Source organism: Vanacampus margaritifer, chromosome 2 (genome assembly GCF_051991255.1).
Source record: "Vanacampus margaritifer isolate UIUO_Vmar chromosome 2, RoL_Vmar_1.0, whole genome shotgun sequence".
In the NCBI taxonomy this organism is placed as follows: domain Eukaryota; kingdom Metazoa; phylum Chordata; class Actinopteri; order Syngnathiformes; family Syngnathidae; genus Vanacampus; species Vanacampus margaritifer.
The window spans coordinates 23,655,802-23,683,751 of NC_135433.1; the positions used below are offsets into that span (position 1 = coordinate 23,655,802).

Here is a 27,950-nt window from a genome sequence, read left to right on the forward strand (position 1 = left end):
TCTGTCCTTGTTGGGCTCAAGAACAACACGTCACGTACGGATCATGATACCTTTATTTCTTGTCAATAAAGAATGCAGTGATACACATTTCTATAGTTTTCTGAAAATGAGGCATTTGTAGCATTCTTCCATCTCCACCTGTATGACAAAAATGATGGAAATTTTTGTCATCACTTTTGACACTGCAATGTACGCGACTCACCATCCTTTCCATACGCATCCCGTTTGCATAGGCCAACTGTCGGAGTACATCCACATCCGGAAGTCCCCACTCAGGATTCCTGAGAGACAGAACATCAGAGTTGAAGGTTGTTTTAGATCTCGGGGGTAGCAGCACGCTGTAACTACAGGCGATGACGTACGCTACTCTCCAAGTTATGATGTTAGTTTATTATACTTGCTTTGTTGAGTAGCATCATGACCCATACTGTGTATTGCATGCTGATTACATGCACAATTAACAGACTTCATACAAAATGATATCTCAAATGAATAAATGTTCTATACCACTTTTCCTATATAAAAATCAGTAATGCATGCAAAATCGAAATTCTAAATTAAAAAAATGCCAAAACTAAATGAGTTATAAGAAAAGACTAGTACATGTAAACTAGTAAATTCTTGAAAGACATTGTGCTTTTTAGTACAGTGAAATAATTACCAAATTATAAGATATGATAGATATAAAGATTTCATGTAAAAATAAAAATCATGTAATATGAAAAAAAATTCTGATTTATTTAAATTACTGCACATTTTAAATGGCACATGAAATTAATAAATTGAGAAAATATTTCATTTAAATCAATGCCCATTTTTAATAAGACGGATTGAAGTCAGAATATTTCATCACATTTGAATGAATATACATTTTGAAAGTTACTTTTGGAATGTACTGTATTTTTGCCTTTTTAGTTTACATTTCAATACATTATATACATATTTTAATGTTGTAAATGTTTTATTGTATTCCTAAACCCCACTCCCCACCGGAAAAAAAATCAGCCAGTATAATGACTTTGCAACACACCAACTTGATCTCTTAAAGGGCAAGTCGCGTCAATAATTTTATTTACAGTATGTTCTATGTAGCTCCACTAGTCTAAGCACAGTAGCCGGATTAATATTGCATTTGAGGAATATGAATCAACTAGCAAAATCCACCTGTTTTTATACATCTCGGGGTGGCCATTTTACCAATTGCTGTCAACTGAAACTGACACATCACAGTTGCTCAGGTAACAACCAATCACAGCTCTGCTTGCGAATGACAATGTGACCAAACAAAACACAGGTGAGCCATGGTTGGTTCTGACTCCTTACCTAAGCCCTGACTGGCAAAATGGGCATTCCCTGAGATGGATAAAAACAGGTTGATTTTGCTGCTTAATTCATATTCCACAAACACAATATTAATCAGAATGGCGTGTTGAGACTAGTGAGAGCCCATAAAGCATATTGGAAAGAAAATGTTTGACTCCCTTTAATATGCATGCTTACAATATGCAAATAAACTTACATTTTGCGAAGTTCTTCTTCGAGGATTTCATTGCAACGTGGCGTAATGGTGCCATTAATAGCGTAAGCCTGGAAAATAAAATACGACAAAAATCATTTTTGCCGTTAAAAGCTGCTATTAACTCATTCGCTGCCATTGACGGTTATAGACGTCAAAGTTCCATTTCAACTGTGCTGGCAGTGAATGAGTTAAATGTGTGATACATACCCCATATGTCACCAAAAGACCATTTTGTTTGATGATATGACCTGCCCCATTGAAAACACCCTTGAAAAGAAAAAAGACATTCCAGGCAAGTTTAAATAGGATGGAAATGCTGCCAAAACAGCACGCAGATCATCAGATGCAACAGGTGGATGATTTTAGACTTGTCAACTCAATCTCCGGGTTTCAACCCTCCAGGCAATACATTTGACCTCCTAAAGAGCTTAATCTTCCATATATCAAACATGCGTGTTTTGGGAATTTGTGAGGAATCCAGAAAACAAGCAATCTCCACATAGGAAGGTCAAGCCAAGATTCAAATCCAGAACCTTAAAGGTACAGTGTGTAAAAGTTGACCACTGTAGATGTCGCCAAATAGTAGAATACAGCCATAGCGCATGCATTTTGAAGCACTCAAATTACGGTGACTCGAGAGACCAATGTTCGTAAACCTACCATCAATATTATTATTTGTCGTGAGCGAGGGAGCATCCCGGCAAGCGACAGAAAAAAAAAAATCAAGTCATCTTTATTTATATAGCAGTGAAAGAAGCTAGTAATTTTTTTCTAGACCAAAGCAGAGGGCGACAAGCGGCGGGACTAAGCGACCACATGCAGGCCCTGGCAGTGGAAGGTTAGCGGCGCACCGACGGTTGATCCATTAGGTCGGACACTAGTTGTAAGCAGGGATGACTACATTCCCAAAGTTCAGCATGTCAGCAAACATGTCAGCCATTTACCGATTGCTAGACCTATTATACATAAAAAAAAATTTTTAAAAAGTATGCTGATGTGATAGGACTTTTTTTTTGTTGCATACTATTGCAATCAATTGTTTTTTTTCAAAGAATGAATTATTAGTTCATCTTTAGATGGTGCTAATTATTACCAGCCATGCCTTTAAAGCTGCAAGTAAGAACTAACCAAACATCCACGGAGCTGCAATTGGTTTAAACTCAGACGAAGTGTATTGTTATAGCCTACTTGTGCGGTCTTAAAGGGGCTGTACTGCAGTAGGTTAATGGCAACAATGACATCACAGGAGCTGCGAGAGAGCCCCGCCCACTTCTCCCATGGCTCACTGGCATCCAGGTGCACAGGTGGCAGCACCGTCATCGCGTTGGTTGCGGCGATGTAGGCCTTGATGCTGCAATGTTGACACGTTGCACATGTAAGCAGCACGTATAATACAAAAAGTACTATATGTGTAATAATGTGCATGCCAGAAAACCCTGCAGTTGGGCATGTACTTTACATTCAAAGGTTTACCTGTAAAGGTTTGTAGTGCAATTTAGGCTTTTTCTGAAATTTCACCGCAATGCCAAATATTTTATGGATAGTGTAAACAGTGCATACACAACTTTTCATACCTCTGCTGGGCCTCCTCCTGGATGTCCGATGGCTGCCAGGTGACAAAGGGCATCTTCTGGGCAAAGCGGATGACATGTTGCCCAGTTCCGGATCCCAGTTCCAGGGCAAAGAGCTGGCGGTGGGACTGCTCCTCCAGCGCTTCCTGCAGCACCGAGCATACTCCCTCCCAGTTCCTCTCCGCCTGAGGAGACAGCAGCATGACCTGCAGCAGGGACAGCAGCCACAAGACCCCCTGGAGGGTTGCTTTCTTACAATCAGATCAGGTATAAAATGGAGGATGTGGCATGTTGACCCAGGTGAGAAGTGGGTGATGGCAGATGGATGCCAGATTACCTACTTAAGAGGATTCCCTTTGTGACACACTACATACACTTGCTGCTTGGTGGGTAGTAGCGCACATTTACTACATTATATTCACTTAGGTAACTTTTGCGATAAATTAGTCTTTTCAGTAGTTTTAATGCAACATACTTTTTACTGTTCTACTCTTATATTTTTTTATTTTCTATTACATACATCATAATAAATAAATAAAAAATCATTTGTGTTTGAGTTACTTGATTTTGAGTATCTTGGCAAAGTATTAAAAAGAGAAAAAAACAGCACATCCAAATTAAATGTCACAATTTTTTTATTTGCATTAAAGTATCCAAACATGATACTCACATGGCTAACGTATGCATATTTTTGTCTACATTCATGCTTTAAAATAATAATAATAATAATTTTTTAATCAAGTCAATGACATTACATTAAACACGGCATTCTCATTAATACTGTAATGCGCTTGTGTAATATGTTAAACAGCTAAATAAATCCACCCGTTTTTATCCATCAATAGGGGGGACCATTTGCCACTTGCTGTGACATCACAGTTGCTCAGGAATCAGACCAATCTTGACTCAGCTTCAGAAAACAGGCGAGCTGCACGTGCTAACGCCTTCCACTACCGCAATCTAGTAGGGGCACATACAACCAACATATTATTGTAAAGACATTTTTGGGGGTTGACTTTCCCATGGAAAAAAAAGTTCAATAACTCGGTACTTGAGGATTTATTCCTTGAATTATGACTCACATTTCTAACTAATCTTAATTTACTGAAGTATATTTTATCTTTCGGCTGTTCTGCCTACTTCCAGCAATTGAAAAACAACAACAACAACAAAAGCGATAACTTAACTAGAGTCCTTCGGTCTACGCGGGCACCCGTACTTCGCAATGCATGCTGGGTAGGTCAGCTTCATTGAGTAGGGCGCCATGTGCTTTTGAGGGAGAGCCGCTTGTGTAAAACAGCGACTTGGCTTCGACCAACGGGGCCGTTTATCGAAGGGCAACGCTACGACTTGAAGACTCCGGGTCACCGCTTAGCATGTACTGCACCAAACGCTGCCTCCGAACGGCGCTGCGGGCCGCGGCCAGCGTCCACCGGTACGTTTGCATATGCACTTGCCGCTTTACCAAACGCCGTGCCCGCGATGGAAGGCGCTCGGCATCCGACCCGCTCGTCAAGGGCAGACAGCCGGCCGATGGCGACGGAGACTCGGCGTGTACTTAACAGTAAAACCAAGCCGTAATCATGTTTGTTGACAAATGTGTTGAATGAACTGCAAAAGGCTATTGCGCTGCAGTGTTAGCTCTTGTTAGCACCGTTTATTTGTTGTAATAATGTATCTCTTAGATCTCCATTATAGCAGTATGTAAGTCAAGTGACATTTTGTGCACTTACTGTGGATATTTTTTCCACATGTTGCACATATTTAGTGTTTTGTTTTTCGTCACACTATTTCTGCTGCCGACAGTCAAGGTCACTCTCTGTGTAATGATGCTAGGTAGGTAACGTTCTCGCACCGTTTTGAAAACGCACGTATTTTCTTCACTTGTGACTAAAAAGCTGTGATTTTGTTATTGTTGTTGAAAAGTGGCCAGTACTTTAAAGGAATCAGTAATGTGGATAAATCATTTTTCAAATGGGGCTCTACATGTTGGCAACGCGTTTTACACCCCAATAGTGACATAAATATGATTGAGTCCCAATTAACCCACTAATTTATATATTTGTTGTGAAATTTGTGCTTTTTCTTTAAAAAACATATATATTCTGTTGTGTGAATGGTAACAAATTGACAAAAATATACTTTGAGTCATCTAGTAGAATATTATTTAAATGTTCTGCCTGCCGCTATACGTCACTTGCATATATAGATTAAAAAAAAAAGATTACTTACATAATTTTAGGACCAAATGTAGTGAAATTTACTAATTTGGCTTAGAGTTGGGAAGCCCATTACATTATTGACAAATCATGTTTTTCTCCCCATTGAAGCTATCCACTTATTTGTTGAAAAAGCATTTGGTGTCAAGGAAGTATGTAGAGTGATGCATCTTTACTGAGATACGAGCTTTGTAAATCGAGGAGGCACTAAGTGTAACTTGGTTTGGTCACAGAGAGACTTCACGGCATAAACATGCACTTCCAGTACTTATTTCTATATATTTTTTAAACCAAATGATCTGTAATCTGTTTATTTGAAAGAGAATTGAAAGAGGAGTTTAAAATTATATTTGGTATGTTTATTTATGCTTATAACTACAGCTTAATTTTTTTTCAACATATTTGTGTGCGGGCTGTTTGCAGTTTACTATAGTATTAAACTTAAGTGTCCGCTGATGGTATCTAATCATGTGTTGTCTTTGCCCAGACAACACATTATTCAACAGCAGCACACGCCGGCGTGGTGCATGCTGCGACTCCTCAGGACAAGCGCCGCCGTCCGCTCGGATGCCCTCGTTACGCCGTCGCTGGACGGCGCCCCCAAGCAGTACTCTCCTAAAATCCAACAGCTCGTCAGCGACATAGCCAGCCTCACCTTGTTAGAGGTTTCGGACCTCAATGAGCTCCTCAAGGTAAACTCACCTACCTAAAAATGATTAGCGATGTTTTTTTCTGTTGCATGAAGTTTGTTTCATCCTGCAAATGAAACGAGAGCAGGAAAAGGTCCACTCTGATTGGCTTTTGTCACAAACATTTCCACCGCGTCCCCAGTTCGACTCCCCTACCCTACCTAAGTAACAAACCTTACCTCCTATTGTTTTTCTAAACATACTCTTCCACTTGCCACAGAAAACGTTGAACATTCAGGATGTGGGAATGATGCCGATGGGGGCGATGGCCGCAACAGCTGCTTCCGAAGCTCAGGTAAGAACAGTATGCCAGTCAGCCTGTTGATTAACAAAACGGCAGCATCTAAACAGTCTTCCCTGTGACTTAAGGCAAGAAAGTGGTACGGCGTGTGAGCTTTTTTCTAGTGGTATGCAAAAAGATCACTGACTTAAATACTAGATAAGATGCACGTAAAATATTACACAAAATTTACAAATGCTCTCCTTAAGGTCTATTTTCATTTCCCAGCAGTAGAAAAGTTGAAATTGTAGTAGAAGTAGTTTATAAAGTAATGTGCACCGTAACTAGGGTGTTTTTAGCAGAGCTACTAGCTAGCGCGTCTCTGGAGCCTGCTCCAAAACACGCCCTGAATTCCTCGCCTCTGTCACTTCACAAATGGTTTATATAAATGGACACAGCACCCATTAAAAGTCGACATACGCCATAATGTGACCCTGCCGCACAAAATCAACCAGTGGAAGCACGGCCGTGTCGAGAGGCTTACTTCAATGTTGTCATACTGCAAAATTTGTGTTGTCCAAACAGAGATCATCTTCAGTTGGCGGCATCTTTTTTTTTAAATGAGCCCATTTCTCTTTTTAATGTAATGTATTCATTCATTCACTGAAGCAAAATGTCGCAACACAATCACGAGGGAATTAAACGCTCCTCCGTGCGAGTGGCTCCCCGCAGACACGCATGGTGCAGCAGTTGGGTTGAAGTGGAACGAAATAATGAAGTGGTCTAAAATGGTGTAACAGTCTAATGTAAATAATGTAATGTTTTGATCACACCTCGGTGTGAATTTCATGCGATGTCATGAAAGACGTCACGTCGGCTCAACGACGCGTCACAAATGAAGTGTCTGCCTGGCTCGCCAGACACACCACACATTTCCACTCTATGCTCTTTTAAATGGGATGGAATTCAAATCAAATATGGGCTATGAAATATACTTGAAGATGATTGCTTATTTGCTTCATCGCCATGGTCCTTCAGCCTTCCTAATGCTCAGAGCGCATATTGACTTGTAATGTTGGACAGTAGTGTATGTATTATGTTGAAGGAAAAAAAAGTGTTGAACTGAAACAACATATCATTCTTATTTTTTTTTATGTGGCCAAATGCATTTGAGATAGAAAAGCTATGATAAAATATCAATCGAAAAATTGACTTTCCACTGATATTTTAACAGTTAGATCCTTTTCCTAAGGTACTGGTTGCTATGGACAATTGAAAGATGCAAGGACCAAAACTTTAAACGTGTTTTGCCAACATCGAAATTGCCATAACTTTGTCGATTTTTCCGGTACTACCACGTATCATACATCATTTTAGAGGGAATTAAGCGTAGAATTGGAATACACCAATATCTCAATTCTTATTTTTGGAGATATAAGCCTGATTTTGAAAATGCATCACATATGTATATTAAATTACCTGAAAATAAAGATAGACATTCAGACTTAAAAAAAAGTTTGCACGTGGATTTTAAACCATTTGAAAGTAAGTACATTTTATTTATTTACATTTTCTATATTTTTTTTAATTCAGGAACTTTTTTATTTTTATTTATTTTTAAACTTTTTTGCAAGTACAGTCTTTGTGACTAAAGACTCCAAAATGTTGTTTGTACCCTTGTTTATTTTCCCACTTGTCTTCTTCTGTTTTAACCGCCGCTTTCACTTTGCATATTTGGAATATACCTTCAATATTAATGGAAAAAATAAAAGTGCAATAAATTCCTCTGCAATCTGTAGTTGAGTTAAAAAAAAAATAATGTGTTCAGGGCGTGGAAGAGGAGGCGCCGGTGAAGAAAGAGAAGACTCACTTCACCGTCAAGTTAACTGTAGTCAACACCACTGAGAAGGTGAAACTCATTAAGGAAGTGAAGAACTGCATCCCAGGCTTGAACCTGGTGCAGGTAGGTCCCACAATTCCACCGGACTTTGAGAGAGCATTGGCTTTTTTTTTGGCAATGTTTAATCCAAATGGAGCAGCTTCACAATGATTAACAGAGAGAGAGAGAGAGAGCAATGTAAAAGCTTTGAGCTAACAGCTAACCATACATTCTGATTCAGTGTACGTGAGTGTAAATAGTTGTTTTTGTTTAAACCAGGCCAAGAAGCTAGTGGAGTCCCTTCCTCAGGAGATCCGTGCCAACGTTTCCAAAGATGAGGCGGAGAAACTGAAAGCAGCATTGGAGGCGGCGGGCGGCACTGTGGTCCTGGAGTAGACCAAGCCCCTGTTCACCCCCCTCCCCCCCACACATGTACTTCGGCCATTTTAATTTTCTAAGAAAACTGCCTTCTCCCATCCATGCTGTCTCTTCTGTGCCGAGGTGGAACAAGCCAGACTGAACTTTTTACAAATAAGCTCCTTGGCCGCTTCTGCTGGTGTGTCTCACTCTTGTGTGTACGTGTGAAGACGTGGAAGGAAAGCATTCCCATGCAGCGGATGGCACGGTTAAGTTCTTGTTGCTCAATGAATTGTTGTCATTAAAAGGTGAAATGTAAACCCTTTTCCCCATGTTTTATACACACTCAATGCTGTTGCACACAGCAATTGGTCGCACAGTTATGTGCTCCTTCCTGCTCGATGATGACAAAATTCAAGAAGTGAAAAGAAACAGGCATTAATTGATTGTTTATTATCCAGCTTTTTGTCTAAAGTAGTGTACAACTGTGCCACATAACTTTGGGAAAGGTTTCTAATAGTTTGAGCCATTCGTAGCAATGCTATGAATATCTGACCTCGCGAGCCAGCCAGCCAGATTGATAATTGTGATTCACTCGAGGGAGTTCTTCACATTATCAATCTGGTAATTGTCTAAGCAGGCCCGTTCGGGAAAGGCGGGACTTGCTGTACAATACTTTGAGCTGATTGGACGATGCAGCATTTTTGCACATTTGTTTTGACCAATCAAGGCAATGGATGAAAAATGTCGTCTTTGAGGGGGCACGAACATCTTAACCAGATAAAAATGCACAAAATGCCTCTCGCTATTCAAATTCTATAAGAAAACGGTGAGTAATTCTGCGAGAACATAATTAATTGCAGCACCCATTCGGCAGTTAGGTTTGTTTGTACCCCCCCCCCCCCCCCCCCCCGCTATCGGCGCTTATTGGTTTCGTCCTGCCCAAACAACGCCTGATTGGTCGGCTGCAAACGTATCAGCAGGAGCGGTACAAGATGTATTCTCTGGAGTTTGTGAACTCATAAATACCGTGAGAATTCATCTTGCTGGCAAGGTTAATGAATATCATCTTAGATTTTTCCCCCCATTTCATTTTGATTCAAAAGAACTAAATTTAAGTATTTACAGTTTATATTAAAAATAGCTTAGAAAATAATAATGTAATTGGAGTTTTAATCTATAAAAAAAATATAATTTAGGCATATAATTGTTAGATGTTTTAAATCCTTAAATACAATTTGAGTATATAGTTTGTGAAATGTTCATCAGCTTAAAAAAAATGCTAGATTTTAAATGAGTTATTAACATATTGACTTAAATATGTTTTGAATAGTTACCATATATATGCATTGAGAAAACTAACTATTAGGTACATTAACTGTAAAGATGAAATGAGAGGAGCTAGTAGATTTACTTGGTTGCATGTCAATAAGGCTGTTCCCATCATGGTGTATTGCCATGTTTGACCAGTAGATGGCAGCAGAGCTACATAATCTCTTTAGAAGTACAGTACATAAGTATAATAACTGATTTGACTCTTTTCCTCTAGTAAAAGGAATAAAGAACAGATTGTACAGTAAATACTGTACTCAGTTAACGGATACCTGAACAACGCACCTCAGTACTGTAACTAAGTAGTTGTTCTTGGCTACTTTGCACTACTGAGTACATAACTATCCTTAAAAGCTTTTCTTGTCAGCCTGTTTGCTTGGTGTTGACCTTTTGAGAAGATTGCATCAAGGTGCAGGAATGAGATAATATCGCTGACACTCCAATTAGCATCGACTTGAAATCAATAGTGCCCCCCCCTCCCTCCAGCTGTATTTCACAACGTTCATGTCTGTGTGCAAACTGAAGATAAGCTAAAATTCCAACTCCAATAATCCTACAGGACACAACATTAGGTACATGTGCACATGACATACAATGGAAGACTGGCGTAGACGTGCATTTCTAATATTTTACTTCTTTAGCTGCACAACCTCAAATAATAGGTCTACCAGCTATTTCTTGTTTACAGTGTGAATAAATTAGAAATTGATTATATGCCAATTAAAGTAAATGTATATGGTTTTATAAAATATATACTATATAAAAATATTTAAAATACTTTTTTCAGATAATTAAATATTAAAATTGGAGATTCATATTTTTTAAGATATTACGTTTAGCAGTTTAGTTTGAAAGGTGCCTTGTGCAGTTCAAAAAGGTCATTCTTATTCTACATCTGAACCATGCATGCCCCACCAATGCTCAGGTGAGTACAAAGAGCCCTGACCTTTCTACTCCGACAGCACCTGGCTATTAACTTGTACATTCCCTTCAGTGTCGAGTGTTCTGGGCGAACACGCCACAGTTTCGTGGTGGAGGGTGTCGCCATGCTTGTCCCCAGTGTTACCGTATGACAAGATTGGAATGAAAATTGAAAAAAAACAAGCACAGCCCAAACTTCAGCTCAGACTCCAAGAAAAATGAAAAATGAAGAGTTGATTTCAGCTCACGTCACGCTCACCATGCGCGAGCTTGACACAGAGGTCGCAGTTATGCTTTAGGCCAGAGGGTGGCAGTAAAGTGACACACTCCACAAGGCTCCTTTAAAAATGAATTCTTTACGCACATTTCAATATCTTATATAGTTATTTCATAATTTGAAATGTGTTTAAATTATGAATTAATACATTAATATACATCAATTCATCAATAATTAATGAACATTTGTAAAATGTGTGAAATATTAGCTTTATCTGGCTCAATTTTTTTGTCCAAAAATTATTTAAAAAATAATAATAATAAATAAAAGAAAGAAATTAAGGATTGCTATGAATGTGTATTTTAGATTTAACATAAAAATAAAATTTAGACATTTTTAGTCAAATGCTGCTTTTATCAGTTGCTCTTTGTAACAATTTGCCAAAAAATATCTTTACAATAGCCTTTTTATTTGACCATTTATGGCTGAAACATTTTCTAATTAGTGGATTAACACCTTAGCTGTTGTTCACAATGGGCACTCCTGCAAGCCTCTGGCCAATAGTTTTCAGACTGGATTCGGGTTCGAATTTCCCGCCCTATGTCTGCTGATGCAAGGTCATGCCTCATTGTGTCCGTGAAGAAGGGTGTGTGCAGTTTCATTTTTCGGCCACAGGTGGCAGTAGCGATTCGAAATGGATTATTCTGTGTTCAGCAGCTTTGAACCTAAACCTAAAATTACAAAATTGTACATACCTATTTTTAAATATAAGACATTTAAATATGTAGCTATCTAATAATTATTTAAATTCAATTTGAATTGTGAAATTACACATACAGTATTTAATACAATAGGTTTAGTAGCTTAAAATAAAAATCAACATTATCATTTTGAGTTGCATACGATATTAATACAATTGTAAATGTATTTTAATGTGGTTGCATTTTAACATGTTTTAAATATATTATGGAAACAGAATAGATGTTTAAATGGACAGAATATGAATGAATGTGGTTGTGTCAGCATGATGTTATTATCATTCAGAGTAGACGCTGAAAGAAGAACATTGGGAATGATTGTCTGTATTTGCAAATGTCCTCGTGACTGCCGCAGATTATTGGTGTGTGCCATTAATCACACTCAATGGGAGGAAGAACGCTAATTGATGAAGCGTCCCTCCGACATCCTCTGGCGACGTTCGTACGAGGTCAAATGGCGGGAGGTTAATGGGATTGGATAATTATGTTTTGGTGAAGCAGCATGTGGTTCAATGACCAAGGTTATTTCTGCACACCCTGTTAGTAGACCCATCACCAGAGCCCGGGCTTAAGGGGGACACAGGAAATGCATGGGTGAGCCCAATTATTATGAATTCCCTACAGACAGCATTAACTTGCCCCATTTATTTGGATACATTCACGTAGCACTGCCGCGCATCTATCTATTGAATGGCGCCCGCTGACAGTTTTATCATAGACAGCATTTATAGTACATACACATACAGTGGACGGCAACGCCGTCATAGTACTTGACGCCGCAGCCATATTGGATGAGGAAAAGTGAAGCTGTTTGTAAAGATGCCTCATTCAGTTTCTCCTTGGAGATGTATCATCAAGCCACAACTCATTGGATTAAGAAGGAACTATTACCTTTGATTATATTATCCCATTCTAACTCAATCCTACTAATTATTTGGCAATTTAATGCCAAATAGAATTGCCACATCCAATATGGCGGATCCATTAACATATCGCTTTGAACGGGCCACCTGTTTAAACGGTGTCTGCAGCAGAATTGAGAAAAAAGGAAAGCAAAATCCTACCTCATTTTAGATGCCGAAACGATATGTGGCTCCCGTGGTTTTTTTTCTTCAAGTGGCTCTTTAGTCGCCGACTCGAATGTAGTTTGTAGTATGTCCCTCCTCACATGTCTTGTGCGCCAGCGTCCTCGGAAACTAGCAGCTTCACTTGTACAAAATGTACATGACTCTTGCACGCCAACATTGACGTATTCGTCGCGTATAAGGCAGTGTAGGCCTACCTAACATTATTTTCAGTAAGGCGTGATGGCTGTTGCAGATAAGACTGGCCATCAATCAAACAAAACCACACCCCTATTTCTTCATATTGAGACGTCATGCAAGAATGCCACTAGCAAACGTTGTTTGGTAATGTCACCCTTTTTATGTGTCTTGAACAAACGGCTACTGTTGGCCGTAGCCGACGCTGAAAACAAGAATAATTCACGAGCTGCCAACACTAACGTCTGCGAGACCCGTGTTGCGTTTACCGACACTCGGACATAAGAGTGCGAAACAAAATGAATTCAAAATATAATAATGAAAAAGGACTACAATTTTAGAGATCCATGCCTCTAATGGGGCTGCACAATCATCTTGGGGGGCAGGCATGGACCCCTATGGCCCGCCCATGGCGATGGGTGTACCTGTTACGTTCTGTGCAATTTCAACTTTTTTTTTCCATTAAAAATGAAGAATGACTTAGGTTATTCCTAGTTGTTGTTTGTTTGTTTTCTAACAGTAATGTAGCCGTCCATATGCAATCAGATAGGTGAAGCAGCATGTGGCTCACTGCCAATATTATTTCAGTGCTGTCTGTTGCTTTCCGTGCATCTGCTCTGTGCAATTGCTGCTCTTTTTTGCAAGAAGGAAACTTCAAAAGATGACTTTAGGTGTTTCTCGGTTGTTTATTACAGTGAGAGACTGAGTACTGTTTCTGGTAAAGCAGCATGTGGTTCACTACCGGAGGTTATTTGTTGCACTGCCTTTTTGAACCAACTGTATGTTTGTGATCATGAGGCGGCGCAGCGTTTTTGTATAAAATGCTTTTGTGTCAGTCCCTCCAGAGCGCATTCCCGTGTTTGCTTTATGCAATTTCTCCTCTTCCTGCTCGGCCTAAATAAAATCGATTGTTTATTACGAAGCAGATTATTTTCAGTTTTAAGTCTGAGTCAGTAATTCTTGTATACTTTATTGCTTCTCTATGTAATTTCTCCCTTTCCTTACAAGACATACACTAAAAAGGTGACTCCTGTTTCCTACCTAGTTGTTTATTAAAGAAATATAGAAAATATTATGGGTCACATCGGTCACAAAATGTTTCTGGCATAATGATACCTAGCCTCGCGCCGTACCACATCCCGCTAACCGCCGTCTTCCGCTTAGTAATAGGCTGAGTGTCACCCTGATGAACTTGACGCCACCAACCGCAACCGCAGCTGTTGTATTATTTGCCACCGCTTGTTTGTCTTGAAATCAACTCAATTTGCCCGCCAGGCGCAAAAGCAGTCACAGGCAGGAAATGACAGCAATTGTTTCTTAATGTGAAGACCCCAAAAATGTTTATGTTTCTTTATGTGCGTGTGTTTGTCCTCGGGGCGCAGAACAAGATGTTTTATTTTAAAGACTTCATTTTAAACTCATTTCCAACACCCGCATAAACATGTTTTTATATCAGTCTTGATAAGCAGCCACTTTCATGTCATTTTCATCCAAATGCTCTGAAATGAGCCCATCTGGTACTTTTTAGTTGAAGTAGTTCCATTTATGCAAAAAATAAAACCCAAACTGTCACCATGGTCATAAAACCTTCATTAACTTAACTCCGCTCAACATAGAGCACTTTAAGTGTAAACTCAATATTGTAGTATAGTAAACATTAGTGGTGTGCCAAAAAATCGATTCTCATAAGAATTGCAATTCTCATTTAGTACGATTCAGAATCGATTTTAAATGTCCCAAAATCGATTTTATTGAAATTATTTTTACTGTCTTGCCTTTGTCTGTGTGTGCCTTTATTTGGAACTCTGTACATGTTGTACCCGATTTGGCCACTTAGAGGCAGTGTGGTTCCGCTTGTTCTGATACACTGTTAAGTTGTAGCCACATTAGAGAGTAGAAGGAAAAAGTCACGATCAAGTTATTCCAATAAAAGTTGTTTTTTTTGCAGTGGGCAGCCGTTGTTTGAGTGATAAAAGTGCCACAAGTAGCGCGCTAATTAGCGAGTCAGACTGGAGTAGATCATTATAATTCCTTGCACATCTATAGATTGAAGCAAAAATCATTGTCAATCAAATCATTTTGAATCATTCTTAATTGAAAATCAATTCTGAATTGAATCGCAGGCCCAAAAATCGGAATTGAATCGAAACGTGAGACATTCAAAGATTCCCACCCTAGTAAACATGATTTGTTGTTAATGGTCGCCAGCCAATCACAGGGCGCATAGAGACAAACAACCATTTATGACCACATCCAGATATAAGGACAATTTAGAGCCTCATCAAACCTAACATGCATCATGCATGCTTTCAAATGTTGTAGGAAGCCGGAGCACCCGGAGAAAACTTTTTTATGGAGAGAATTTTCCCCAGTTACGCAGGCAAACTTTTCGTAAAGATTCCAACCCAGAACCTCCGAACTGTGATTGTGCGGCCTCATTTTAATCCCTCAAGTGAAAATTCAATTGAATACGCGTTGCCTCGTCTACGTGCGACTATAAGGCCGCACATTGCATGTTCAATTCCGACGACATGAAGGAGCTAATGGCCCCTTAAAAGCGTCTGCTGACATTATTAAGCCTCCAATGATTGTTTGCTCACTTCCAGCCAAAGACTACACTTTGAAAGTCAGACAGAAGCAACGCAGCTTGAACACCCCATGGGGACGCTTAACCTTCTTAAACCGCCTGGCGGACTCCTACGCTATTCTAGGCGTGTTAGCGTCTTCAGTACCTTCAATAGTCACTTTATTTACATTTCAGTTCCCGGGAAGTCGTGAATATCTAATATAGATAGCCTTGGTGAGACTATATATCATAATGTAAATTCGCACATTTTGACTACAACAACGGAGGTTGTCTTTGTTCTCCTGACAGGTTCACACAAAAAAAGGTTCAAAACAGGTTAGGAACATGTCAGCGGAACATTATTTAAAGGAGAGCAATTGGGTATTGTTTTTCCTCATGATTTAAAACAATCCCCAGTGTCTTCCTTGTGCCGATAATTTTGTTGAGAAATCAAGTAATTGTCACTCATCAGAAGCTAACAAAGCTAACAATGTTAGCAAGTACTAATCTGTGCTAATGACATGTCTCTTTTTTTATTCTCTACAGTTTTTTCTCAAAAGGAACCCCGACTGTAATGACAAGTTTGCTCTATTTTATTTATTTGGCTGTTACTAACAAAACTATGAGATTCATTTTCCATAAATCATTTCCAGTTGAATACATTTTGTAGGAACGCATTCAGTGCGTAGTGACGTAGAATGGCGGCGGCTCTCTGCCGAGTAATGTGGTTGTGTACATTTAGCCTAAAGTTAGCACAATGTGCCTACATTTAGCACATTTTACAAATGAATTGATCTTGCTGATCGAGCTGTTTTTCAGTCTAATGGCTATCCTCTCCAAAACATAGCAACAGGATTTCCTTGTGTAAGTCCTAATATGCAAAATCATCTGTTCAATTGTCAAAATGAGTCCAGAATATCACAGACATTTATGATTTTTTCCTCGCTGCATTGCAAGGGAAAATATCCACTGCGATGTAGATGAAAACCTTTGGGCCAACAGAGAACAGCGTATAGATACCCAAGAGAATGAGGATGATGGCCAAGAGGGGAAAGGCTAGTGAAAGTGTTACAGTAGTTGGTTCTTCATTTACGCCGTGTGCGAGATATGATTTTAGTTATTAGTTTTTAGTTTTTCATGAATATACAGATTTCGGCTTACACTTTCTTTTGTTGCACTCTAATGTGTAAGTAACTTTGTGTGAATGAAAACTGTTGCAATTTCCTTGAGTGTGATTATATCAAACCGCAAACTTTGAATACTGCTCTTGTAACCCCCCCTCAGTTTTATATATAATTGTATTTTGTTAGCTTTTGTGAGAAAACGTCTAATGATTTTGACTTGCGGTGCTCACAGAATGCCAAAGGGACGATGCATTTTGGGGGCACTGACTGCTTGTATGACATAGAAATTGAATTTTTGACACATAGATGAGCTGTTTTGGGAGAGAGATGAGCTTTTGCAGATGATCCAAAGAGTTGTGCAAAATCATCCACGTTCTTTTTGGCAAAAGAACTGAGTGATGAGCCAAAGCAATTGAGAAGGGTGTTTGCAGTTTTGACTGTACCGACTCCTTGTTTGGGAAAAGAACTTGGAGTGAAGCATGTGTGAGCAGTTTTGGGATAGATATGTGCTTTTGCTAATGAACGGTTGTGCAAAAATTTAAGTCTGTTTGGCCAAATGAGCTTGCATTTTTGAAAATGCAATCTCAGTTTCAAGAAATGTGCCAAACCTATGGAGAAAAACTGTAACATGAAAAATCCAGTGATAAATGTTTAGTCAATGCGACTGTTTTTCATATTGGATTAAAGTGGCGCTAAGAAAAGTCATTTTAATGTGTCTTCCATCAATTGCATAATTTTTGCAGTTTCTGTCCCTGAAAGGACAAGAACTTTTGAATTCCCGTTTGCTCCAATTTATATAGACATTTGGAATAAAAAAAAGATGAGGGTGACGCATAGAATATAAAAAAATATATAGTGTATTCATTTAAAAGAGGTAACAAAGAAAACCAATCTTATCAGCGACATTAGCGTCTGACAGTTAAGTGCTTTGAACAGCTTGCGGTGGTTACACTTTAAGACACTTAATAATCTTGAAAAATTCCATTAACGTCTGTCATTAGAGTTCAACTGGGAGGTACAATTATGCTTTCAGTTTTTTTTTTTTTAAGAATTTTTTTTTTTATTGACTGCTGACGTAGATGGAAAAATGATCTCTTTATTAAGTCTATTCAGGGCCTATATGGGTTTGAACATGCCCAACACCTCACATAAAGAAATGCTAAATAAGACATTAAAAAAACAAAACATGTTGCCCATCTTTCTTATTTTCAAATTTACACTGTTAAGTTAAGGGACTATTTTCCAGATGTTCAGAATAATATAACCAAATTTAACAGATAGGTAATATATTTAACTCCACATTTCTTGACTGATCACTTTAACATGTTGCTCGGCTCAATCAGGACATTTTGGGAATTCCAAAATGTTCACAATATAATTAGTAACCAAATTAAGATATCACATATGGACCTCCTCTTTCCATATTCCTTGACCAACATTCTCCATCTCAACTACTCAATGTTGTTCCTGGTGTACTGTACAGTATTCACACAGTTTTTACGGCAAATGCCTTGTCTGGTTTGAATAAAATATGAATGTTTCAGTATTGATGAGGGCAGGCCGGGGTCACCAATTCCCAGGATCCACAATGATGTTGGTCTTCCTCGGAGAGAAGCTTGAACTTCTCAGACCAGTGAGTTTAGTCATGTCGCTGCTTCCGCTCCATCTGTGGGCTCTGCGCTATTGCGTTGTTCACAGTGTGCGTGTGAGTGCGTGCGTGTGTAAGTGTGTGTGTGTGCATGCTTACTAGTCATATTACACGGAGTTGATAGAGCACTACATAATAGAAAGCTGATAGATGACATCAATGATTACAGCAATTCAAAATCCAGAGATTCACACATTTTACAGATTTTGGAAGAAACAATGTTGAATTTAGTTGAGGCGCTTCGTTTAGACTAAGTTAGTTGCTTGGGTGCCATTGTATGAACTATGACGCGAGTTTAGAGTTAAAAGTAGTGCGTAGGTGCCATCCCACACACTATTTTTAAGTGAGTTGAGTAGCTTCGTTTAGGCAAAAGTAGTACTTTGGTGCCATCTTTTGGTATCCTGATGCCCTGAAACTATGTTGAAATTAATTGAGCAGCTTTGTTTAGACAAAAGTAGTACTTTGGCAGCATATAGGTGCCAGTTAACTCATTCACTGCCATTGACGGCTGGCTATAAACGTCAAAAATTCATTTAAACTATTTCTATTAGTTTAACATTTTTTTTCCACTTTTTTAACAATTGTATGAAAACCTAGAATGTTTTTATTGTACATTTAGAACAGATATAACATTTGTGATTAATTGTGAGTTAACCAGTAAAGTCATGCAATTAATTATGAAATCTAACCACCTGTTGCCCCTAATTTTTAATATTTTTTTTTTTATAGGAATTAATGGCAGTGAATGAGTTAATTAGGTTGAAGTGAGTTGAGGAGTTTCATGTAGACAAAAATAGTGATTTGGTGTCATGACGATGTACGCGACCTACGTCGTTTCGATTTTGCAACGGACAAGGCAGGGCGGCCTTCCCCTGCCTTGTCCGTTGCACCTTCTTCTTCATGAATTTCCCACAGTAATCACGCCATTTTAAAGTTTTTTAAAGTTGTGTTATTGTTACTTTAGCAACAGACGGCCTTCAGCAGGTCGACTCGCCATCAGGCGCATCACATTTCCGTGTTCAAAGCTGCGTTCTGTCGTTTGTCAGCAATGAATGTCCGTGCAGTAACACAAAATATTGGTTCCGGCATTTTGGTTCAGAGTATTTTGATGTCAATATTGACTTTAACGGAGAAATACGACTTAAGTGGAAATTTGGGTTACACGATCGCCAGCCTAGGAATGGAACTCGGCTGTAACTCGAGGACTCCCTGTATTTAAGTGAATTGATTAGCTTTATTTAGGGGAAAAACAGTAGTGCTTTGGCAGCATTTTGGTACAAAGGAACTTTGAGGAGCTTTATTTAGCCAAAAGTAGTGCTTTGGCACCATATTGTGTCAGGGAAATATGTTTACATTAGTGAGTTGAGGAGCGGTGTGGGCATACATAGCTACTTTATCTATAAGGAATGGATGGATACATTAAATAATTATTTAATCTTTACTGCTGCAACGGCAGACAATAATTTATTTAGAATTCAAGCTTGCTCTGTCCTGGCAGGGGTTGACGGCTCCCTTCTTTGGTGGAGGTTTTCATGCATGCCAGATCCACCACACCAGCATCTACCAAAATTAAAATACAATCTGCTTCTTCCTCTAATCGCTGAATCGGTGGAGGCTGATGTCTGTGGATCTCACTCTGCTTTATATTTCCTTTGGTCTCTTGAGGTCTGCCTAATTTGTTGGAATTTAGATGTTTCTGGGGTTGGTGAAAGATTCTGGTTGGTAACCCGGTGGGTAGTAGGTGATGTCTGGTCGGTGCTGGATTTCACTTTCCTTTCTTTTCTTTGATCCTTCCTCGGGTCTCCTGACAACTTCATGACTAGCGGGATTCTGAAGTATTCGGTTTAGGTGAACGGTGTGGGATTTTTAATAGCTTTTAGGTGAATTAATGAGCGCACACTCACACGCACGCACGTACTCAGGCACAAAAAAAAAGAAAAGAAAAAGAGAGAGAAAGCAATGTTGATGACATGTTGAATCGGTAAGATTACCGAATGAACAATACTGAGCTCTGTCTCTCTCAAAAACAAAACAAACAAAAAACTTTTTTTTTTTAATATATATTTTTTTTACCTGGCACACCAAAATCAGTCATCAATGTTTTTTTGCTTTCTAGCTAACAGCTTTCTATAAAGGCCTACATAAACCAATCCGACGTCAGGAGTCGGACAGCGTTAGGCCGACGGCATGCGCCGTCTGATTAGTGTTTTACCATCGTCAAGTTTGATCGAGTTGGAATACAAGGGAGGGGAGGGGAGGGGGCATTTGACCACTGTGATTGGCTGTTACCAAGCGAATCAGCGCACGGGGCAAGAAGAGCAAGTGACAACGTAGATAAACAGCACTCAACTCAACTTTATTTTTTTTCAGGACAGCACACGTGAATATTAAAGTCCCCCATAAAGAGGATATGATCATATTTCAGCATGATTTCGACAAAAAGATTTGCAAAGTCGTTTAAAAAATCCTTATTGTATTTTGGAGGTCGGTAAATGACACAGCACAGCCGACTTCAATGAAGGTGGCTTCAAAGATGTGATCGATGTGGTAAATAGACATACATTAAATTATTTTATAAATCTTTTTACCGACGTCCTCCGAGCGTCCAAGTAAGGACAGCCAGGCGGTGGTAATTCAATCATAGCGGGGGACTTTTGTTTGTCAATGACCGCGCATTTAACAGCGCGATCCTTGTGGGAGCAGCAGAGGTGCAGGGGCCTTCCGTCCGGCGGTCTCGAGGAAGCTCCTCCAGAAGCTGGAGGTCGGCACCGCGTCCAAAACGCGGGGGGTAACACGGCCGAAGCTTTTCGGGTGAACCGACGATAGGTAGCAGCCAGGAGTCGACAGGGTCCAGGATACGCCACAGCGGAGTATATCTATGCGTTCGGGAACGAGGAGGGGACGAAGCTTGTTCCAGCGCCCGTTTTCGCTTCACCAGCTGGCCGCTGCGTTTAAGCTGGCGCCGCTGTCAACACCAGTATGAGTTGTTTACATTTTTATACCCCCGCCACGTAAAGAGGTTCCCGGTTGCCTTAGGAATAATGACTACCGCCGTCGATGGTACGGAGGGGAATTACTTCTTGCGCATGCGCTGAAGGTACGTAATAGTCGGCATTTATGTCATTTTTCTACGCAACTTGCTGACTTTTGGGCCGACGCTACAGGGGGTAGGCGTCGGTCACATTTGGCCGACGTCGGATTGGTGTATCTAGGCCTTTAGGCTAGCAGTTTTTCGGCTATACACAACGTAAATAGGATTTTAGAAGATTTAGGGGTGGTCGAGACCCTGTAAACCACCAGAGAATATCAGCACCTGTGGCCTGCACTGAACAGCAGCCGAATTCCATCTCGGCATTCACACTCCAAACAGGACATTTATAGATGACGTTCAAGCTATTCATCGCTGTCTTTGCTTTTACATTAAACAAAAAAAGTCATTACTCCAATAATTTGTTTGACACTGCGGTTTTATTCTTCTTCCACCATTTTGGACACAATATATTCACACACGCACACGCATACACGCGCACACGCACACCTGACCACTCACATCAAATAGACTGTACATTTAGTTGAAGAGAAACATGGATCATTTTAGAGAATACATTCAAATAGCACTTAGAAAAAAGGTAAAGTGACCCAACAAGAACAACAACCAGGTCACAGCTTATTCATCTATTTGCAATAAAAGGACACAATGACCCTACTGACAATATACATACTATATTAATTCTTTATGACTCCATAGTGCACAACAGGTCAAAACGGAACACAGTGCCTCCATGCAGCAGCACCACGGTGTGAATAGGCTCAGTACTGTTACCGTATTCCAATAGCAGGGAATGAATGACCTTATATCTGCCACGTTGTAATGTAAATACTGAATTTGTCCACATGAACACACAGCAGCAAGCCACTCAAAAACTGCCTGTAGGAACATGTATATAATACATACACACACATACACACACACACAGGCACCCTGGATGCCTCATTAGGTACACCTGCAACACCTTAATATATCACAAATTCTGCCTTGAACCAAGATGAAGTGAGTGAATGCACTGCATGATAAATTAACACACAAGACACACACACACTCTCTCACCACAAAAAGAAAACGTACCAAAAAAGATTTTTTGTTTGTTTCTCGTGCTTTGTTCTAAAGTGTTCACGGCCCCTGAGGAGAACGTGAGGCCGTCCGTCCGTGCATGTTGTGTTTTAGTAACCCTTTTGTGACAGGAGCTGGTCCTTTAACGTCCTTTTAGCAGCGGGTGACCCCCGGACGGCGACCAGTCACGACGCGTCAGCAAAATTTGTGCGACAGCCTGAACTTTACACAGAGCAACTCTTCACGCGCCGCGGTCAGGTGCATTCATGCTGGTGACACTTCGTGCATTTGGAGTCTTGATTTGATTTGAACACGCAAACCAGGGCAACGAGAGGATGGGATGATAACACGACGTGGACAAAAGTATTGGGACATGTCTTTATCAATAAATAAGGCCTAATTTGGGCTGGATTCCATCCATCATTTTTCTACAGTGCTTTTGCATTACTACAGTTGTGGGTGAGAGAAGCATTTATTTGTCTTAAATAGATGATGATGATGTTTTTGAGGGAGGCTTTAGACTTAATTGGATGCCACACCCTGCAACTAATTAGGTACCTGGTCTATTTGAGGGAGGTTTTTGTCTTAAGTGGAGAATGCACCCAGGGACTAATTGGGCCACGGCACCTGCTTGAAGAGGCTCATGGTGTTTATTTGAGGGAGGCATTTTTTGCTTAAAGTAAACAATGCACCAAGCAGCTAAATTAAATGGATGATGAACCAGGCGACTAACTGGGCATGACATTTACTTGAGGAAGGCATTTATTTGTCTTATATAGATAACACACCCAGAAAATTAATTGGGGCATGGTGTTTATTTGAGGGAGACATACAGTATATAGTATACAGGTATATCTTAAATGGAAGATAAATCAGAGGACTAATTGGACATGTCTATTTGAGGGAGGCTTTCATTTGTCTTTAATGAATGACACACTTGGTGATTAATTGTGGCACTGTGTTCATTTGAACGAGGCATTTATTTATTTTAAGTGGAAAACAGACCAAACGACTACTTGTTGCATGGTGTTTATTTGAGCAAGGCTTTTTTTTTGCCTCACAGTGTGACTATTTGGAGCAGGGTGTTCATTTTAGGAAGGCACTTGTCCTAAATGCACAACACATCCGGCGACTATTTGAGGTATGGCGTTTAACTCATTCACTGCCATTAAAGGATATAAATGTCAAAAATCATTTTAACTATTTCTATTAGTTTAACTTTTTTTTCTACTTTTGGTAACAAAAGTATGAAAACCTAGATTTTTTTTAATTGTACATTTAGAACAGATATCAAATTTGACGCCCCTAATTTTTAATAATCAACTCGTCAGGCGATTAATTTTTTTTAATTGTAATTAATCAGTTGACTTCACTAGTTAACTCAAGATTAATCACAAATTTTATATCTGTTTTAAATGTACAATAAAAAAAAAATCATACTCTCGTTAACAAAAGTGACAAATATGTTAAACTAATAGAAATAGTTCAAAGGAATTTTTGCCGTTTATAGCCGTCAATGGCAGTGAATGAGTTAATCATGCAAAGCACACTGCATTACCTTTTGTATGAAAAGCGCTTTAAGTTGAATTTGAATGGTGATCAATGCAAACATTACAGATATTTGACCTCTTTCACTATCTGTAGATGCAGTAGCCAGCTCTCCTAATACTTTTGTCCAGACCGTGCGCAAGAACAGGAGCCGGATTTAGCGACAGAAGCACTTTGAAGGCTGCACAAGCAATTATGTGTTATTTATAATTTATCCCATAGCCTCCCTTGACCTCTTTCGGGGGGAAGGGGGGTGGTTCTACATGTAAACCAAGTATGACCTGGTCAGAACAGCTGTCACTTTCCCATGAACACGGCGCACTCGCTGGATGTCAACAGACCAAAATCAGCAAACAATATTTAAAACCTCCGCCAAGGGTCGCAGGATTGCACAAAAATGTCCTGGTGTGGATTCACTTCATATCTGAATGAAGAATGTACCCATCTGAATGATAACATTGCACCTGTCACCTTAACTCAGGCCCGCCCCCAATCAGCATCTGAGCCATTCATGGAGACCAACAATTTGGGAATTTGGTGGGGAAAAAAACATCTTAAACAAGTTGTATTAAAGAGAGACTGATCCAACTCCAAAACGGCAAGCAAATTTCCTGGTACCGTCGCACATTCAATGTTACAATGCTAGGTGGCTAAATGTTAGCCTTCCTAATCCTAAAAAACTTTTTGGAGCATTTTACGTTTTGGGGTAGTTAAACATGTCTGGTGTTAGACAGGGCACCCATGGATTCTTATAAATGCAATTTTCCAGTGTTTACCCTAAAAGAAAAGAAAAAGCGAGCCTACGCGGTTAACACAACTCTGAAACAACATTTTATGTCAAGCCAATTTTCTGGTTGTGTCACGTATTTACATTCACAAACTTTGGTGGCTACATGTTAGCATTTCTAATTTTGACAGATATTTATGAAGGTTTTATGTTCTCGGGAGGTTTTACATACTGTATCTAGCATTAGACAGAGTGTCCTTAAAAAGTGGATCCTTAAAAATTTCGTATTTGATGTCGTAATGCTAGGTGTTAGCATTCAGATATTTTTTTTTTAATTGATTTCATTGGAGATTTTACGTTCTCATGAGGTTTACATTTTTAGCATTAGACAAAGTTCACGGATCCTTAAAAACATTTTTTATCTTAATGATCCTTGCCTCCAGAATTTCATGATTGCGTCACATCGCAATGCTAGGTGGCTATGTGTTAACATGACTAATTTATAACAGCCATTTTTGAGGTTTTTGCATTCCTAGGTGATTTAACATTGCTGGGGTCAGAGAGGGTGTCCATGGATCCTGAAACAATTGATTTAGAAAATTGAAAATGAAGACTGCATAAATTAAAAATAAATAAATAAATAAAAGTTAAAATAAAAACAGATATAAAAAGTATAATAAAAAAGAAAAAAAAATATATATATATATATAAATGAAATAAAAACGATATATATATATATATATATATATATATATATTATATTATTTTTAATATATATATATATATATATATATATATATATATCCATAAATAAATACATAAAAGTAAAAATAAATATGTTTTTTATTTGTACTTTTATTTATTTATGAATATACACAACTCACAAAAAGTTTGGGATATTTGGCTTTCAGGTGAAATTTCAGAACCTGAAATGCATTTAAACCTTTACAGGTGAACTTAATGTGACCTTCTCTAAGCTTTTGAATGCGCATGTCCAACCGGTAAATGTTTCAGTACTATTTGCACAAGTTGCTGTTCTCAAATGAGGAGCCTAACGGCAAAATTCACAAACAACAATGCTCCAGCTCTTTGAGGTGGCATCATTAGGGAACGGCTGTTGTAGACTGGTGTACCTCAAATGGAATGGCCTGCACTTTCTCCAGACCTGAATCCTATTGAAAACCTGTGGGATCAGCTGAGTCGCCATGTAAAGGCTGGAACCTGCACCCCAGAACCTCAACGACGGGTGGGATGCCGTGCCTCAGCAGACACCGAGTCGACTTGTGAACAGCATGAGACGTCGTTGTCAAGCTGTAATTGTTGTTCAAGGGCACATGATGAGTTATTGAGATGTTTTTTTTATTTTATTGTGGTGTATCCACCATTGTTGTTAACTTTTCTTTAAATTAATTTGCTTGAAATGAGGAAATCACCAATGCATCCTTCCACTTAAATGTCCTATTTTCATGATATGATACCACTGTAGTGTCAATCAACTTTTGACTTTTTTTCATGAATTTCACCTGAAAGCCAAATATTCCTAACATTTTGTGAGTAGTGTATATTTTGTTGTTTTTATTTCCCTTTGTATTTATTTTTTGTATTTCATTTTTGAAATATATTTTTTATACCCATTTTTATTTTCACTTTTATTTATTTATTTATTTATTCATGTGTTTATTTTTTATTTCGGCAGTTTTGGTCCTCCATATCGTTCGAGTGTCTGTGGCTCCTTAAAAAAAAAATCCTTAATCATCCTTATAACATAGTTTAAAATACTTCAAAGCAGCTCATTGCTGTCCAATTGTCAAGCTAATGAGTCAATATTTATCTTTTTTTTTAAGTATAGCTCAACCAGAATTACGTAGAATTTAAAAAAACACTCCTTGTGTTCACGTTTACTGAAGGATAGGTCTTAAATTTGATCAAAGTGGCCTTAAATAAGACTTATACCCTGGTCAGATGATACAGTAAAAGCGTAGCACTGACATTTTATCCCCCATATTAACATTTTTTGGAATGACAAGGCTGTATTTGAAGGAATCTTCGATTCGGGGCCTTGGCGGAGGTCTGCGCTTGAGTAAGTGCCGCCCTGCAATCGATTGTTTTGTGTGTGTCCAGTTTTGCCTCAGCTACTGCAACACGCACACAAACAAAAGCAGATGCTCCAATGAAGTCTGTTTTGTTTTTTTTCAATAGAGTTGCTGTGTGAGGTTTCAGTCGTTGTCGTATTATTTGACATGGCTCGTCTGCCTTGAGATACGCCGTCACAGACCACCTCAGGCCACTCCGCAGCGCTCGGCGTAGCCGCTCAGTGCAGGATTAAGAGAGCTTCAAGTCAGTGGCGGCTCTCGGCGTGCTCGCTTTTGGCCTTGTCCAGAAGGCCCATGTCCTCCACAAGGGTGCAGTTACTGAGCGTGCCCTCGTGCTGGTCCGCCACCTTGCCGTTGGCCACCAGGACGTGCCACTCCTCGGGGCTGCAGACGGGCGTCGGCGGCTTGGTGGAACCGTCGGCGACCTGGGGCAGCCGCTGGGAGACGTGGTTGAGCAGGCTGGCCGTCTTGGTGTTGGGCGTGTTGCTGTATGTGTGGCGATATTCCTCCTCGATGTTTCGGCCCAGCTTCCAACGCTTCCACTTCTTCAGGACCTCTGACTGAACCTGCGGACGTGCACGTTAGGGAGGGTGCGAAAACTCGACAAGCTGAGGATGAAACGGAGGTAGCCAGGGCTGGATTGGCCATCCGGCATTCAGGGCAGATGCCCGGTGGGTCGGGACCTTTTGAGGCCGATGCAGCGCTATTTAATTATTTCCCTGTATTTTATGGCCCACAATTTAGAGGGGGAAACCCATAAATCCATTTGCAATAATGACAGCAAACATCAACATCAGTGGCAGAGCTACGTGTAAGCCAGAGGTTCTCAGGAGTCGGCCCAGACTGATGCTAAAATGCCAGGGTCAATTTTTTTGTGCCAATCCAGCCCTGGAGGTAACTTACTTCTTTGTTGACGAAGCAGTACAAAATGGCCACCAGGAGACCCTAGGGAGACAACATGGACACCTCATCAATTCATTCATCAATGAAATGTTGAGTTTAGATCCCTTACTACATTCTTACATCTGTTTAAACAATACATAGTCTGGATCCCCCCCCCCCCCCCCCCCCCCGCTCCGAGAGAAGTCTCGACAGTCCCAGTCGAAGCGATTCGGGAATAGGCGAAGGAACCAACACTGGTCTATCATTGGTCGAATTATTGCTGGGTCATTTTCAACACTTGGGGATA

The 27,950-nt window shown here is 39.6% G+C and overlaps 3 protein-coding genes across 9 annotated transcripts in view; 1 reads left to right on the forward strand and 2 right to left on the reverse strand.

Moving 5' to 3' along the window:
• Window positions 1-35: 35 nt before the first annotated feature.
• LOC144044972 (methyltransferase-like 26 B) lies at window positions 36-3,405 on the reverse strand. Of its 2 annotated transcripts, XM_077559718.1 has the most exons (6): window positions 3,094-3,405; window positions 2,708-2,870; window positions 1,727-1,786; window positions 1,520-1,587; window positions 203-281; window positions 36-138 (listed from the first exon to the last, which is right to left on the reverse strand). In XM_077559718.1, the coding sequence occupies exons 1-6, from the start codon at window positions 3,291-3,293 to the stop codon at window positions 91-93; spliced, it is 618 nt and encodes a 205-aa protein (XP_077415844.1). In that variant the 5' UTR covers window positions 3,294-3,405; the 3' UTR covers window positions 36-90. The 2 variants fall into 2 exon arrangements, with proteins under 2 accessions (XP_077415844.1, XP_077415843.1); XM_077559717.1 differs by having other exon boundaries at window positions 36-281.
• Window positions 3,406-4,136: 731 nt separating this feature from the next.
• On the forward strand, window positions 4,137-8,774 carry mrpl12 (mitochondrial ribosomal protein L12). 2 transcript variants are annotated; one of them, XM_077555462.1, is made up of 5 exons: window positions 4,137-4,326; window positions 5,797-6,001; window positions 6,219-6,293; window positions 8,047-8,181; window positions 8,377-8,774. In XM_077555462.1, the coding sequence occupies exons 1-5, from the start codon at window positions 4,316-4,318 to the stop codon at window positions 8,491-8,493; spliced, it is 543 nt and encodes a 180-aa protein (XP_077411588.1). In that variant the 5' UTR covers window positions 4,137-4,315; the 3' UTR covers window positions 8,494-8,774. The 2 variants fall into 2 exon arrangements, with proteins under 2 accessions (XP_077411588.1, XP_077411587.1); XM_077555461.1 differs by lacking the exon at window positions 4,137-4,326 and adding an exon at window positions 4,334-4,525.
• Window positions 8,775-25,493: 16,719 nt separating this feature from the next.
• gcgra (glucagon receptor a) overlaps window positions 25,494-27,950 on the reverse strand; it is a 42,248-nt gene continuing 39,791 nt past the window's right edge. For all 5 annotated transcript variants that reach the window (XM_077557985.1, XM_077557988.1, XM_077557987.1 and 2 more), the window contains exons 13-14: window positions 27,665-27,706; window positions 25,494-27,327 (exon numbers count right to left, since the gene is read on the reverse strand). In XM_077557985.1, coding sequence (XP_077414111.1) covers window positions 27,007-27,327; window positions 27,665-27,706 — 363 coding nt within the window. In that variant the 3' untranslated portion in view covers window positions 25,494-27,006. The remainder of the gene's footprint in view (window positions 27,328-27,664; window positions 27,707-27,950) is intronic.